This window comes from Octopus bimaculoides, chromosome 1 (genome assembly GCF_001194135.2).
Source record: "Octopus bimaculoides isolate UCB-OBI-ISO-001 chromosome 1, ASM119413v2, whole genome shotgun sequence".
Classification (NCBI taxonomy): Eukaryota; Metazoa; Mollusca; class Cephalopoda; order Octopoda; family Octopodidae; genus Octopus; species Octopus bimaculoides.
The window spans coordinates 128,405,769-128,421,215 of record NC_068981.1 but is presented as its reverse complement, the minus strand read 5'-3'; the positions used below and the strand labels follow the sequence as shown (position 1 = coordinate 128,421,215).

General features: G+C 36.3%; 1 protein-coding gene across 2 annotated transcripts in view; it reads left to right on the top strand.

Annotated features, from left to right (window-relative positions):
- The window catches only part of LOC106870831 (N-terminal EF-hand calcium-binding protein 1), a 116,602-nt gene that overhangs the window by 90,504 nt on the left and 10,651 nt on the right, over nucleotides 1-15,447 (top strand). For both annotated transcript variants that reach the window (XM_014917055.2, XM_052970315.1), the window contains exons 7-10: nucleotides 1,395-1,474; nucleotides 5,218-5,271; nucleotides 8,663-8,772; nucleotides 10,011-10,088. In XM_014917055.2, the coding sequence (XP_014772541.1) occupies nucleotides 1,395-1,474; nucleotides 5,218-5,271; nucleotides 8,663-8,772; nucleotides 10,011-10,088 (322 nt within the window). The remainder of the gene's footprint in view (nucleotides 1-1,394; nucleotides 1,475-5,217; nucleotides 5,272-8,662; nucleotides 8,773-10,010; nucleotides 10,089-15,447) is intronic.

The window sequence follows — 15,447 nt, the reverse complement described above, 5'->3', positions numbered from 1 at the left end:
GTCACAAGCTCAATCCTTTCTATGACTATTGTACTGTGTTTCTAGGTAAGTAACTGAATTGAGTTTGTGAACCTGATTATCACTAGCCAGGGAAATATCAACTATTTAGTTTCCAGCAAAGTAGTTAAATTCCTCTATTTACTGAAATCATCCAAGCTATGCTTGTACAACAAAGTGGATAATTTAAAGTTATTTACAACCATATTATCTATTATCATAGTGCAGAAACATATATGTTGGCTGGTTGGTAAGTTATCCATTCAAGATTTGTGTAGAACGTTGATAGATGTCAGTATTAGGAGTGTATATACCAGTGAGCTAGCAGAATCGTTAGCACACTGGGCAAAATGCTTAGTGGCATTTCATCTGTCTTTATGTTCTGAGTTCAAATTTCTGTGAAGTTGACTTTGCCTTTCATCTTTGTGTGGTTGATAAAATAAGTACCATTTGAGCACTGGGGTTAATGTAATTAACCAACTCCCTCACTCAAAATTGCTGGCTTAGTGCCAAAATTTGAAACTAATATTAGGAGTGTTTCATCTGTCTGTCTGTCTGTTTGTCCATTCCTCCCTCTCTCCTTGGCTTCCATTCCATAAATACATTTTTGATCCACTAAATGAAGTTTCAGTATGCCATGCCAGTTAATCTACCTTGGTTATAGGTCTACCTAGTCATACTGGCCACATATGATGTGGATAGAGTAATAAGCCTTGGCTGTCTACCCCAAGGTGAAATCTGAAACCAGAATGCTAAGGAAAGGAGCAGACACCACAAGGCATGTTGTTTGACACTAACAATTTCACAAATCCATTGCTGTGCAAACTGGTATTTTATTTGATCCCCTATTGGAATTTGAGCTTTGAGTGTAGAGTGCTGGAACAAAGGCAGAAAAAGTATTCTAACACTTCAATAACTCTGCCAAGCTACTGTCTATTATAAGAGGTTAGATATGTCTATTAGCTCAGTTGTACATACATTTTAGAAGAGGTTCAATAAAAGTACTGGTTGGGTTAGAATTAAAAAGTACTAGGCAATAGATATAAATATTAGCAGGAGATAAATGTAACTATTCTAGATATTAAATATTAATATTTGTTTTCTGAAATATACAGCGAGCTGGCAGAAATGTTAGCATGCCAGGCAGAATGCGTAGTAACATTTCATCCTTCTTTATATTCTGAGTTCAAATTCCACTGAGGTCAACTTTACCTTTCATTCTTTTGGGGTTGATAAAATAAGTAGCAGTTGAGCACTGGGGTTGATGTAAGTGACTTATCCTCTACTCCCAGAACTTGAGCCAAAATTTGAAACAAATATTCGTTTCTGAAATGTCTGTCATTTCTTTGCTACTATTGTTGGAAATATTTTCTGTTATGTTTTCTCTCTATTTTCAGTTGGTGGAAACGTTTCACAGACCACTCTATCTACACAACTGTATCGACTGTCAAGTCTGGTTGACAGACTGGAGAACAGAGTAATATGAACTATTTATAAGCTTTATTTTCTGCATTGTAAAAAATGTGCTTGTGATCTATGATGATATCTTTTGGATGGCCATGTGGAATTGTTTGAGAAGTTTAAGGGGGTCAATATTTCATGGGGGAGCGACATTAGAAGTTATAGGAAGTTGAAATTAAGGATGCAAAGCTGTGCATGTTACTCTTTCAAAAGATTTAGTTGAAGGTGGTGGTGCCAGTAACTTTTACAGGCCTTTCCACATTTGTGAAGTGGAAAACTTGATGTTTGAAACTCTGTAGATTGATAATTGTTGGGAAAAGATGGTAAAGAGGGAGTTCGAGAGAATGGATTCAGAAAAGTGTTTTGTGTGATGTTTGTTGAGTGAGTCACAAAAGCAGAAGGAGGTTAAGTTGCAGTAGATGAGACAACACATTGTTGGGTTAGTGATTGCAGTATACTGGATAGACATCTCTGAGTGTTTCTACTATCTCAGAGATACAAGGATTTACTCTTGAGTTTATAGAGTGGGGAAAAATACTGATCAGGGCTAAAGTATCTACTGACTGTGAAAAGAAACCTTGGCATTGAGTTAGAGTTTTAGCAATGCTATAGGTGTGTGATTGCAGTGACTTTGAAGGTTTAGTTCTGTTGTTTCTGATGAAGAATAATATAGCATTATAAGACTATTTCCTTTATATGTGTGATGAGTGCCTGGGTGCTGTTAAAAGAGACTAGGTTGCCATGTTCCTATAGGAAGATACTTACAGTGCTTTTGTTTAGAGAAGCAGTGCATATCTATCTTGCAGTGTTGAGGTTGTATTGTGGATGAAACTTGTGTACCACAGATTATTAAAAAGTGAAGATTAGTAGAAGTTTCTGTAGTTAAATGTAACACTGAAAAGCTTGTTAGGGAAACCTAAACAAATTAGGAAGCCTGAAAAAAATTGATAGAATGTGAAATGTAGAATCCAGTTGACATGCTTTGGAAGTTGTAGCCTGACAGGACACTTCTAATCCATCAGGTTAAAAACTAAAGTGTCCATAAATAGACTACTTTGTAAGAAACGAAGGATTTCTGATCTAACAGTAAGGCTTTCACTAATGTTTTCAAGGACAAGAAACTAGTAATACATGATAAATGAAAGCATATCTCCAGTGGATCTAGCAGAAAGAAATTCAAGATGATGAAGGAAGTGGTTCTTTATAATTATTTCCATATCAATTGATTTGAAAATAAAAGAAGTAGGTTAGTAATTTGCAGAGACAGAAAGGCATAAGGGCACGCTTGTGGCATTCTGTAAGCTGGAATAGATACCTAAACAGAGAGAGCAATTAAAGAGTATAGGAAGATGAGAGCTGGCATGAAAGCAGAATATTTGGGAGTAATGAAAGGAATTTGATTAAGAACATTTTCCATTTTAGTCTATAGTGACTCTACCTGTGATGCAGGTGGATCATGAAAATGTATCTGGAAAGTTTTGTATTTATGCAGTGTGAAACTGGAAACAGACAAGGTAGCTGAAATGGTGTTTCTATTTGTTGGTGTGCTTTTGGTTGAGTAGTGTCAAATAGAAAACTTTGCAAGGTTAATAGACATCATCTTAACAAAGGACTAGAATATTTGTCTGCAATTAGGTGAGATAACTTTCCGGTCATATAATGCATGCAAACATCTCTTTCTTGCCAGATGGTCATGAATGTAAATATACAAGGTTATGTACAAGCTTTAGGGTGACCTCTCAGAGCATTACTTATGGTTTTAACATCTGTTCTATTTGCTGACAAGTCTCTGTTGGGAGAAATTTTCTACTGATACTCTTCTTTCATTCAGTCACACCACTATGAATTGGACACAGAAGAAAACAGTAAGAAGTATACCTGTCATTCTAGTTATTCATTCCTTATAGTGTTAAACCTATCTACCAAAATTAGAAAGACAGTGAAGTGGATAGGTAGAGTGGTTGTGAAGAATTAGTGGTTCTTGAGTAATCTTAACTTGTCTGGGTCAAGTAGAGTCATACCATGAAGAAAATGTAGTAAATTCAAACATTCAGGTTGAGTAAGTAGGAAATACTATGCATGTTATTTGGAACCAGGCTGTTTTGGTTATAGTATTCACTAAGACTGACTTTTGCAATTAATCACTCCAGATTTGTATGGAACAGAAAATTATGATTCATTCAATAAAATGTAAATATCTAACAGAAATTTACAAAGTTTTATTTAAGATGCTTCTCTCCTACAAATTTGGGACCTTAACTATCAAATTGGGAATTATAATTTTCAAAAGTCCTTGGTTTTGTAGCATTCTGACAAGGGAGGGAAGCATTGCTTGTTTGGGATAAACTCTTTGGATGTAGCTCCGTTGGAACCTCTAGCACACAAACTTCTTTGTGTACAGAGCGACAAAAGTATCCTGCATGCACTTGTTCTGTGTCCATGCATTACTCATTTGTGGGTTTATGTTGAACAGCTGCTATCTTGTGAGGACCAACCTAATTCTTCTTATAGCAGGGAAAAGAGGATGGTCTTAGTGAATTTGGTAAAAGAAGTTGCTTGCTGGATACAGTTAAATGGTTTGAGAATAGAGATTTTCTTCTTGGGCTAGTCTCTCATTAACTTCTGCAAGATTAACTTCTTTATTAATTGAAGAGAAAGATGAGAGTTCCAATGTAAGAAACCACCAACACCACCACCACCGTCGTGATTCATTCATTATTATCAATAATATTAATATGCCAATTTGTTTTTCTTACGTACTTGAGAGAAAGAAACTATTGAAAGAAATTTTGTTGCTTAAATGAAAATTTTTAACTAGATCTCTTGTAATTTCTGGAAGAGATTTGAAACCACCACCTATGTGTTGTATTACTACTTCTCAACACCCATGCCTACTGGGCCACTGAAGGAGCAACGATCTTAATGAGAGGATTAAGATACTTAAATTTGAGGTGTGCATCGAGCAAGGGAGAGAGAAAGAAGGAGTGGCTGATAGGTATTTGAATTCCTTTCTACGATTGAACTGAAATTGATCCCTGGCTATTAAAGGCCCAGCCACACCCACACATACACACACTTGTCTTAGGTCTTCTATCCATTTGAATTCAGCCATACACCTGATAACATGTTAAGTCTTATGTTCTGAAATTTAAATTCTGAATTTGTTTTAATTATAAAATTACACCTCAGCTAAAATACATCTTTTGGCTTTCGAATACAACCTTTTCTTTCTCTCTCTATATTTTTTGTTAAGTTACAATTTCTCTGTTTTGGTCAGTATTTTTTCAATTTCATTTTTCTTGTATCAAGTAATGGATGAAAGCATTAAAAAAAATATTAAATTCATTGCTCTGCGGGCAATAAAGAAATAAATATACTTTTCTACTATAGGCACAAGTCCTGAAATTTTTTTGGGGGGAAGGGGGCAGTTGATGAGATCAACCCCAGTACGCAACTGGTACTTAATTTATTGACTCCGAAAGGATGAAAGGCAAAGTTGACCTAGGCAGAATTTGAACTTAGAACGTAAAGACAGACAAAATATCACTAAGCATTTCACCCGGCGTGCTAACGATTCTGCCAGCCTGCCGCTTTTAACTGTCAGAATATAGAAACATTTCTCATGGCACCAGTACACAATTTACAGATGCTTACACTATTTATATTTTCCGTGAATTTTTCACGGGTCCAGCTAGTTATTATTAATATAATTGTTGTTATTGTTATTACAATTAATTTTCTCTTTAAATGGTATTTCAGATCAATTTCGATGGGTTTGTTGATGAAGAAGTGGATGTGCAGGATGATGGTGAGGTAGGATACACTTTTCATTTCTTAAATATCCAAGGATTTTATATGCAGACTGCTACTACGCATTGGTTCCCAGACCCTGTTAAAATAAAAATAAGAGAATGTTAATCCATTGATAGTGCGAGTTACAGCTGGCGGAGATATTTAGTTGCTGTTCTTTCCAGTTAAGGGTCACTATTATCCTTGAGCTGTATTATTCATACAGACATTTAATGTACGACAACTCAGTTTAGTTAGGCACATAGCTTATTACTGTCAGTAACAGGAGGACACTAAATGTTATAAGTTTCATTCACTTGAAGTGGATTGCTATTTGTTAAATGCTATGGCCTCCTGAAGACTTGATGAATAAAGTTACATTTTTATCTGAGGCCAGAAGTGGTGCTTCCAAATTCACCTGGTGTTGTGAAATCACTCATTCAACATTTAACCCTTTATAGGCCATGGGCTAGTGGGGTCATGGTTCACCCCACCCTGCCCTTGTGATTTACTTTAAGGGGTATTTTCATGTAGTCCTGGGTCTAACAAGTCAGAAAATTAATGTTGCCAGCAAAAAAAATTGGGATGGAAGACAATCACCATGGACTTTTTGACCACACCCACTTTTACACCTGGAGGCAGAAAATTAGGGGTATGGAAAATTCAGATAGCTCTGGCTTTGCCACTCTTCATCAAAATATTTCAAATGAGCACTTAAAAATGATTGTCAGGTCAAGATCTACAAGTTCATGCAAATGATAAGCAAATTTATTCCGTAAAAAAGTCATCAGAGGTCAAAAGGTCATGAACTTTGACCTTTACCTATAATAGCTCACATCCACAGATTTTATTTATCACCAAGACCATATAGCGTTTTTTTTTTATTGAAAATTAATCAAAACAAAAGTTTACATGTGTTTTTTAATACTAGAAGTAGAAAAAAAATTGAATAGAAGTAGTGTTTACCCTGTGGAATGTGAGATATTTCTGCACTTTTACATAATGTTTTGTACATATTGCTGAATGTGTCGAATAGAAGTAAGGCAAAATCTAGCAAATGGTACTTTGGAATCTTTCATTGAATCACTGCAAATGACCACAGAAGATGATATAGTACCTGTGCCTTCAAAGGGAAGGAGGAAAATGAAGGGACTGAAAGTCATTGAAACAGGTGAATCATTCTAGAAAGCATTCTCTAAGTTAGGGGAGTCTTGAGAAGTTGATAAGGAGGTAATGAAAGAACTGGAGAGGTTCACATGTGCTGTATGGTCACAAAAGGACAAAAAAGGTGAATACATTGTGGTTCACAACCTTGTGAGCAGAGTGTGGTGGGAAGGATGATTTCACAAAATCTAAGCAATTTGATCTTGCTTCTCTACTCCCATGTAGAAATGTCCATGAGCAACATGTTCGGCGAAGCAACTTCCCAACCGGGATATGGAAGCTTGCAAACATTGTAAAGCCTTGAGATGAAGGACATGGATGGACAATGGAAGCTAGAATCATGAAGTCGAAGTGGACAGAGGGTGAAGTGATACTCCGTCAGTTGGTGAATATTCTGGAAGAAGAACTTGAAGATGAAACCTGCGCATCAGATTCTGACCCTGAGAGTGACAGTGAACTTAGTGAAAGTGATTTCCTTGACAGTATCACTCTGTCAAGGAAATCACTTTCACTAAGTTCAGAGGAATTAGACACAGCTAGATTTGGCCAGTTCAAACAAATAAAGGGGAATTATTTTCAGCTGGTTTTTACCAGTCTGAACACTAAAGGTTTAAACCAGCCATCATCATCATCATTGTTTAACGTCCGTTTTCCATGCTAGCATGGGTTGGATGATTTGACTGGGGTCTGGGAAGTCAGGAGGCTGCACCAGGTTCCAGTCTGATCTGGCAGTGTTTCTACAGCTGGATGCCCTTCCTAGCGCCAACCACTCCGTGAGTGTAGTGGGTGCTTTTTATGTGCCACCAGTACAGGGGCCAGAGGAGACTGGCAATGGCCATGATCGGTTGGTGCTTTTTACGTGCCACCGGCACGGAAGCCAGTTAAGATGGTGCTGGCATCAGCCATGTTCAGATGGTGCCTTTTACGTGCCACTGGCATGGGTATCACAACTACAATTTCCATTTGATTTCTATTTTGATGTTGATGTACTTGACTCAATAGGTCTCCTCAAGCACAGCAGGTCACCCTACAATCCAAATTACTTTTGAGTGGGCTGGTGCTGGTTATGCGAAACTGGTGTAGGATACAGCCGTGAACTCACTTTATTTGCCGGGTCTTCGCAGTCACAGCATATCTCCAGAGGTTTTGATCTTTCATCATTGCCTCTGTGAAGCCCAAGATTCGAAGGTCATGCTTTACTACCTCATCCCATGTCTTCCTGGGTCTTCCTCTACCCCGGATTCCTTCAACTGTTTGCGAGTGACACTTCTTCACACAGCTCTCCTCATCCATCTGTAGTACATGACCATACCAGCGCAAACGTCTCTCTTGCACACCACATCTGATGATTCTTATATCCAACATTTCTCTCAGGGTACTTACACTCTGCCGTGAGTGCACACTGACATTACACATCCAGTGGATCATGCTAGCTTCATTTCTTTTGAGCCTACGCATGTCCTCCACAGTCACGGACCTTGTTTCACTGCCGTGAAGCATGGCAGTTCACACACATGCATCATACAATCTACCTTTCACTCTGAGCGAGAAGCCCTTTGTCACCAGTAGGAGTAGAAGCTTTCTAAACTTTGCCCAGGCTATTCTTATTCTAGTGGTAACACTCTCAGAGCATCCACCCCCACTACTAACTCGGTTGTCTAAGTAGCGGAAGCCATCAACTACTTCTAGTTTCTTCCCCTGGAGCCATATCTAACTCAAATATTCTACCTGTTCTATGTTCAAACCAGCTTGATCTGGCCTCTTCCACTTCTCTACACTGATATTCTAAAAATAGCAATCACAAAATGGAAATCTCAAAGCTATGCAATAAAACATGATTAATTCAAAAACAAAGTGAATAGATAAGTATTACATTTGACAGAGTAATCTGAATACTGAAGGGTGAAATTAATACAGTGCTTGTAAACCTATTCTTAAATAAAATCTGTACTGGTGAGTTTAACAAACTAAGAAAAATATAAGGTTTTGTGAATCTAGGATGAATCCTTTGAAACCGATTTTCAGTTACATCATTGTTCAGTTTCACAGAAATTATAAGGAATTTGTGTAATTTACTTTCACATCCTATTTCTTCATTAATATTTGTAAGTAGATTATTATATCATTGTATTCATTGGTTGTTAAATTGTTTCATATTTATGATTTTATGGTTATTTTAATTTCTTGGTATATATTTTGTTTCTGTTATGTGACAATATTGATGGATTAATATGCTGTTACATTTTCACAGATAATCCTTCTGCAGAGAAATTTCAGCATAAAATTGGATTCCAAGGAAACTTTTAAAAACAAAATGCGAAACTATATTGAAGCCCTCCATAAAATATCTGGTTGTTTAAAGTAAGATATTTAAAACTAAATATATGTACAGTGTATCTTATATACACATATTTTAAATATATGTATTAGTATTATGTCTCTGTGAGGTGAGAAAATTCATACATGTATACTATTAATTTTGAGACTTAAAAATAAATTTAAATTGTAAAATTGTGATGCTAACTCACCTGTTTATCAAGTAAGGGATCACATATTCCACACAGTTTTGAAGACATGAAGGCCTGAACAATATGTTGACAGAATTGACAGCAATACTGCCTACTGCACTTTTGTACAAATGTATATTGTGCAGGCATGTGTGTGTGTATTGTACTAATGTAAGCATAAATACATGCACACATATGCACGCGCACACACACACACACACACTTTCTCTCTCTCTCGGTGGCTGTCAACTTGTAGACAAGTATGACCATTACTGACAAATTATCTTTTCCTAGACGTGTTAAAGACAATGGCTATTAGCAATGCCCATGCTGAAATTTAAAGCCGAAGTAGTTTACACAACACAATACCACTAAAACTCTCATCTTCAAAGCCAAATAGTCCAGAAACCAGCAAGAACAAGATCTCTAGCTTTGCAATGAGGTGGGTGTTGTTTCAGAATTTTATTTTCTTAGCGAGCTGTCTAAACATAGACTAGAGCATCTCTCATTCCCATTTGTTGGATAGCCCTTGCCTCTCCTGAGTACATCCATCCTTCGACAGGTTTTATTTTTATCCTACTGAGTATCTAATGAAAGCCACTGCCCTTAGCAAGCAGCTTGGTAGGGTTGTAAGTTTAGTCTTTGATGGCCCAATCATGCTACAATGCAACATGTTGTACTGGGTTACATGTTACCAGTAGCACTAAGAGTGACAAGATAGAATTCACACACACACACACACACACACACGCATGCACGCGTGCGCATAAGGGATTGAGGGACTGAAAAGAAACTGCCTCCAATTGTTTGAATAATTCAAGGATGACTTTCAAATAATATTATAGTTACTTCTTTCCCTAATGACAAGTTGCTGGCCCTATGCCCTGTGGTTACTATCACCATATTGAAGGGTGAATTGTCTTGTTTGTGAGAAGTGACTTAATAGTGTTGTGAGTACTTTACTAAACATGTCAAATGGTGAAATGAATCATTGTAAATTCATTATAATTATCAATTTTTGTTTTTTATGAGAATATGTTTACATTTCTTTAGCTTCTTAACATCATGCTCTGGATTTTCATTTTGTTTCAGCTCCAGTGTACGCAGTTTCAAAAACAGTGGCAAGTTAACCCTTTATGAAGTTTGGAGTTCTGAGTTCCAGCAAGCAAGGTAAAGCAATGGGTGTGTGTGTGTTGTATACTGTTAGGAAAATCTTTTCTATTCTGATTGCAACTATACTATTGACTTGAAGCATTTAATGCTAATTATATTGGTGAAAGTTTAAGAAGTTTTATAAACTGTTTTTACTTTTGTTCTTTTTAATCAGCATGAGTTGGGTCTGATAATTTTTACACTCACTTATAGATATTTCAAACAAATGTTTTAGCTTCTTAATGCTTATCATTGTACTGAAACACTATTGCAAGTATCTTTTAACCAGATCAATAGACATAAGCTGATATATGTCTAATAGAATTATACACTAGTTGTAAAAAATTTTGAACTCTTGTCTTTAATCTCACAGCTACTCTCTGTCTCTCTTTCTAACAAACAATTTACTTGAATCATTAATATACAATTATTGTTACTTCATTTGCTGTCTTGGGCTCAACTAAGTTGGATCTGCCCATGATATATTGCAATATATTACATTTGTTCAACATTATTAGTTGAAAATCTTGTATTGTATTTTAGGATTCCATAACATGTAACTGATTTTTTTAATTGACTCCTCCACTGGCCAAAATAAGTTTAAGACTAATGATGACAGTTCTATTCCTTCATTAACTTATCTTTAACAAAATTGTATAAAATGGGTTATATAAAAAAAATAAAATAGAAGAAAAGTATTTGCAAGTAAATATGTGAGTGGAGCTGTCTTATTCTAGCTGTGTTATTTGAAGATAATTGATAGGAAACACCAGATACTCTTCAATGATTTTAAGGAGAAATTTTAATGAAAATTAATGTATCTTTAGTGAATAATTGAATAAATTATATACCTTTTAGACAAGCTGTTATATTGTAGAAACTTGGCATGAGTATGTGAAGAAGAAAGTTTAGGGGTAGGATGAAAGTACATTGCAGTTTGTTTAAGTGTAGTGTGTGACAGTCAAGAGCCTTCAATGTAAAAGTAATGGTGTAAATTTTATTGTAAAAGTTCTTGAAAGTTGAGATGGAAATATTTTGTAATAGAAGATAAGATTGAAGTTCTAAGTTGTTTTAGTTTAACCTATTAATTTATTATCAATCAACTGTATGTATCTAAATGTATATAAACTCTCTGGATATTCACCTCATGTTTAGTAATGTCAATCATGTCAGATTTAATGGTACAGCATCCCTTGTGTTATGGAGGCATTGTATCTCTGAAAATCTTGTATTGTAGAATTTCATAACATGTAACTGATTTTTTAATTGACTCCTCCACTGGCCAAAATAAGTTTAAGACCGATGATGACAGTTCTATTCCTTCATTAACTTATTTTTAACAAAACTGTATAAAATTATTTTACTTTTTACAGTCTATGTAGAATTTTTTTCTCTTTCGAATGATATAGGTAAAATATATCTTTCTACAATTTGAATAATTTTAATGTGCAATTACTTCAAATGGTTAAAAATTGTTGGCAAAATAAGTTTAAGACTGTACCAACATTATTTTGTTTAAATTGAAAATTTATGGCACAAATGATCAATGAACAAAAATTTATTATTAGTATCTAGTTCCATAGCCATTAATTTCAATTATGGCCTTACAATGGTAGGACATGGGAGTTTGACAAATGAGCACAAAAATCACTTGGTATGTGCTGCCATATTTCTTCAATAAAATTATATAATTGGGACAAATTTGTTGCTTTTTTTTAGCATGAGCTCTTTTAGCAACATAATTTCATAAATTTTCTATCAGATTCAAATCTGGGCTCTGCACAGGCCCCATGTTATTGTGCTCAAAATGTTGCAAAGCTTTCCTAGCCTTATGAATGGGATAATTGTCCTGCTGTAAAATAAATGCTGGTGGCATCTGATTATTTAAATATGGCAGCACATTTTCATTTACTAATTGCAGATAGTCTGCACTGTTCAATCTGCCATCAACCTTAACATTTGGACCAACACCTAAGCTGCTGAACGTGGCCCACACCATTAGCTCCCCACCTCCCACTTGTGCCATTTTCTTGAGAGACTCAGGATGGAATTCTTCAGTTGGACAGCATCTAACATAAGTCTTTCCATCGTCTGATTCAGAAAATGGAGAAGTGGGATTCGTCACTCTAAAGAACTTTTGACAAGTATTCCACTGTTCATTCAATATGGCTTTTAGCAAACTTGATCCACTTCTGCCAGTTCATCTCAGAAATTATCGGCTTCTTTCGAGTGATCTGGCTGAACAGTCCAAATTCTTTTAGGTGGCTTCTGACAGTTTGTGGCATAAAGCTGATGTCAGTTTCATCAGATAATTGCTTGCAAATGTCCACTGCTGTTAGCATTCAGTTACCTTCAGAGAGCCTATGAATTCGTTGATCCATCTGTACTGTTGTTTTTCTCGGAGCACCCATTCTTTGCTGATCTTTGTATTGACCAGTGGCTTGGCAAAGCTTCCATACTTGAACACAAGCCATTTTGCTGCATCCTAATTGCTTGCTAATGTTCATGAAGGACACGTTTTGCTGATGAAGCAACATAATCGTTGATCTAGTAACTGGGCTGATGTTATGACACTTTCCCATAGTGAATTAATGTATAACAATGCTTGATTATTAAACAAAACTACAGTATTACCAGCCATATGACCACCCATTTGGTTTATTAATTTGCATCAATTGAATTAATTGTGCATTACAATTATTCAAATTGTAGAAAGATATATTATACCTATATCATTCGAAAGAGAAGAAAATACTACATAGACTGTAAAAAATAAAATAATTTTATACAGTATTGTTAAAAATATATTAATGAAGGAATAGAATTATTACCATTGGTCTTAAACTTATTTTGGCCAGTGTATGTTATATGGAGTCAATCAAGCCATTTAGCTTAATTGAAGAGTACTCAGCCGGTATCTGAGGGGTATGGGTTCGAATCTCTTAGCCATCTGTTGGCAACTTTTTTTCCATCTTATAAGGGTAAAATATCCAATCTTTCTGCTGTTTTCATGGCTATACTCCTTTTGAAATTTACTTTCTTGTCTGTACAATACTAAACACATTTGACGCTTCCAAAGTTTGTTTATAAAATGGGAAAATATGTTTTGTGATATGAAACTTAATGTTATGGCTACATTTTCAGGAAGACAATGCTTTCAGAATGTTGGGGATTCCTGTAATTACATTAAAATACGATGTGTATTCTGAAATAGTTATTCAATGTATTGTATTGTCGAAAGACTATTAACCACTCTGCTGAAATTAGAGTGAAAGTTTCAGATCAGGGGAAACTACTCTTGCTAACGATTGGTTTTAAATTGTTTATTAGGTTGTAACTTTCTTTTGAGACACTGATTATCAGTCATTTTAAGGCTTTTGATTATCAGTTATTTTCAGGCTTTATGAAAAATCTTGATTCTTGATATTTTTCTCATTTTCAGTTCTTTATAAAATCTGAAAGTTCATCATCAAACGTCTGTTGTCTATGCTGGCATGGGTTGGCACCAGACTCCAGTCTGATTTGGCATGGTTTCCTACGGCTGGATGCCTTTCCTAACGCCAACCACTCTGAGAGTGTAATGGGGGATTTTATGTGCCACCGGCTCGGGTGCCATTTGCGTGACACCAGGCTGTGTTTACGTGCCACTATCACAGGTGCCAGTTTGCGTGACACTGGTATCTGCTACGACTGTGATTTTGCTCAGCTTGATGGGTTTTCTTCTCAAGCACAATATAATGCCAAAGGTCTTAGTCATTGCCTTCGTGAGGCCCAACACTTGAAAGGAACTCAGCCACTTTGCCTCCGTTAGACCCAACGCTCGAAAGGAACTCAGCCACTCTGCCTCTGTGAGGACCAACATTCAAAAGACGTTCTTCACATGCCACCAGCATGGGTGCACTTGGCTTGATGGGCCCTCTCAAGCACAGCACATCGCCAAAGATCTTGGTCTCCAGTCATTGCCTCTGTGAGGTTCAAAGTTCGAAGATCATGCTCCACCACCTTGTCCTATGTCTACCTCTACGACATGTTCCCTCCACAGTTCGAGATCAGCACTTCTTTACACAACTGTCCTCGTCCATACACATAACATGACCATACCAGCGCAGTCGTCTCTCTTGTACACCACATCTGATTTCTCTTATGCCTAACTTTTCTCTCAAGATGCTTACACTCTGTCAAACATGCACACTGAACTATAATAAATCATTTTATTATCATTAATATTATTTAGGTGGCGAGCTGGTAGAATACTGTTGTTGGACAAAACGTTTAGTGGCATTTCATCCATCTTCATGTTCCAAGTTCAAATTCTGCTGAGGTTAACTTTGCCTTTCATACTTTCAGGGTCAATGTAATAGACTAGTACCCTCTCCTCCAAATTTTAGGTCCTGTGCCAGTTGTTAAAATGATTGTTATTAATTGTATCCTTATCAGTGAGGTATTGATCTAGTAGAATAGACAACTAGAGAAAATGCTTTACAGTATTTGTTGTTCCAGTAAATATCCTGGGTTCAACTTTCACCAATGTCAACTTTGCTTTTCATCCTTTCAGGATTGATAAAATAAATTACCAGTCAAATATTGGGATTGATGGTCTCAACTTACCCTTGACCTTCAAAAATGCAGACTTTGAGCTCAATCCTTTAGCATTCAAACCAGCCATATATGGCCAAAATATTTTACCTGTTTTATGTTCAAACTGGCCAGATCTGGCTTTGAGCACCAACACTACAATATTCTCCTAAAAATTAACAGTTACCATCAAAATCTCAAAGCTACAAAATAATGCATGATTAGTTCTCCCTCTAAAATAACCCCTTCCCTTGTTTCTTGATTACATATTTCGTTCTGTTCTCTAAAATAATTTCTTTCCTGTCTGTATCTCTCTTGTTCCTGGTTGCAGTGGCTACTCACTGCTATTTCTCTTACTCCCTTAGGGCAAAGTGTGCCATCTTCATCCATTTCCAGCTGTTGCTTCCACACCTGTTCCCCCACCTCTCAGACTTTCATTAGTTTATTCCAAGTGTTTGGCTGTTTGATGACACTCAAAAATTTGCACAGCTAAGAATTTCTCTTGTTTTTAATCACCTCATTCATTCAAACTCATCTATTCTCTAAAATAATTCATTTCTTGTTTGTTCTGCCCCTAAAATGACTAACCTTGTTTCTTGGCTACATGTGTATACATATTTCGTATTTTGCTCTAAAATAATTTTTACTTGTATCCTCTGCTCCTTAAAATGGCACCCTGTTGTTCATGGTTGCACCCACCCTTTCCCACCCCACCACCAATACTGGAAATCTCGTTTCTCTTACTGGACATCCAGTTGCTCTTCCCCTCTCTCCTCTTATATTGGCAATCTTACCGCCCTTT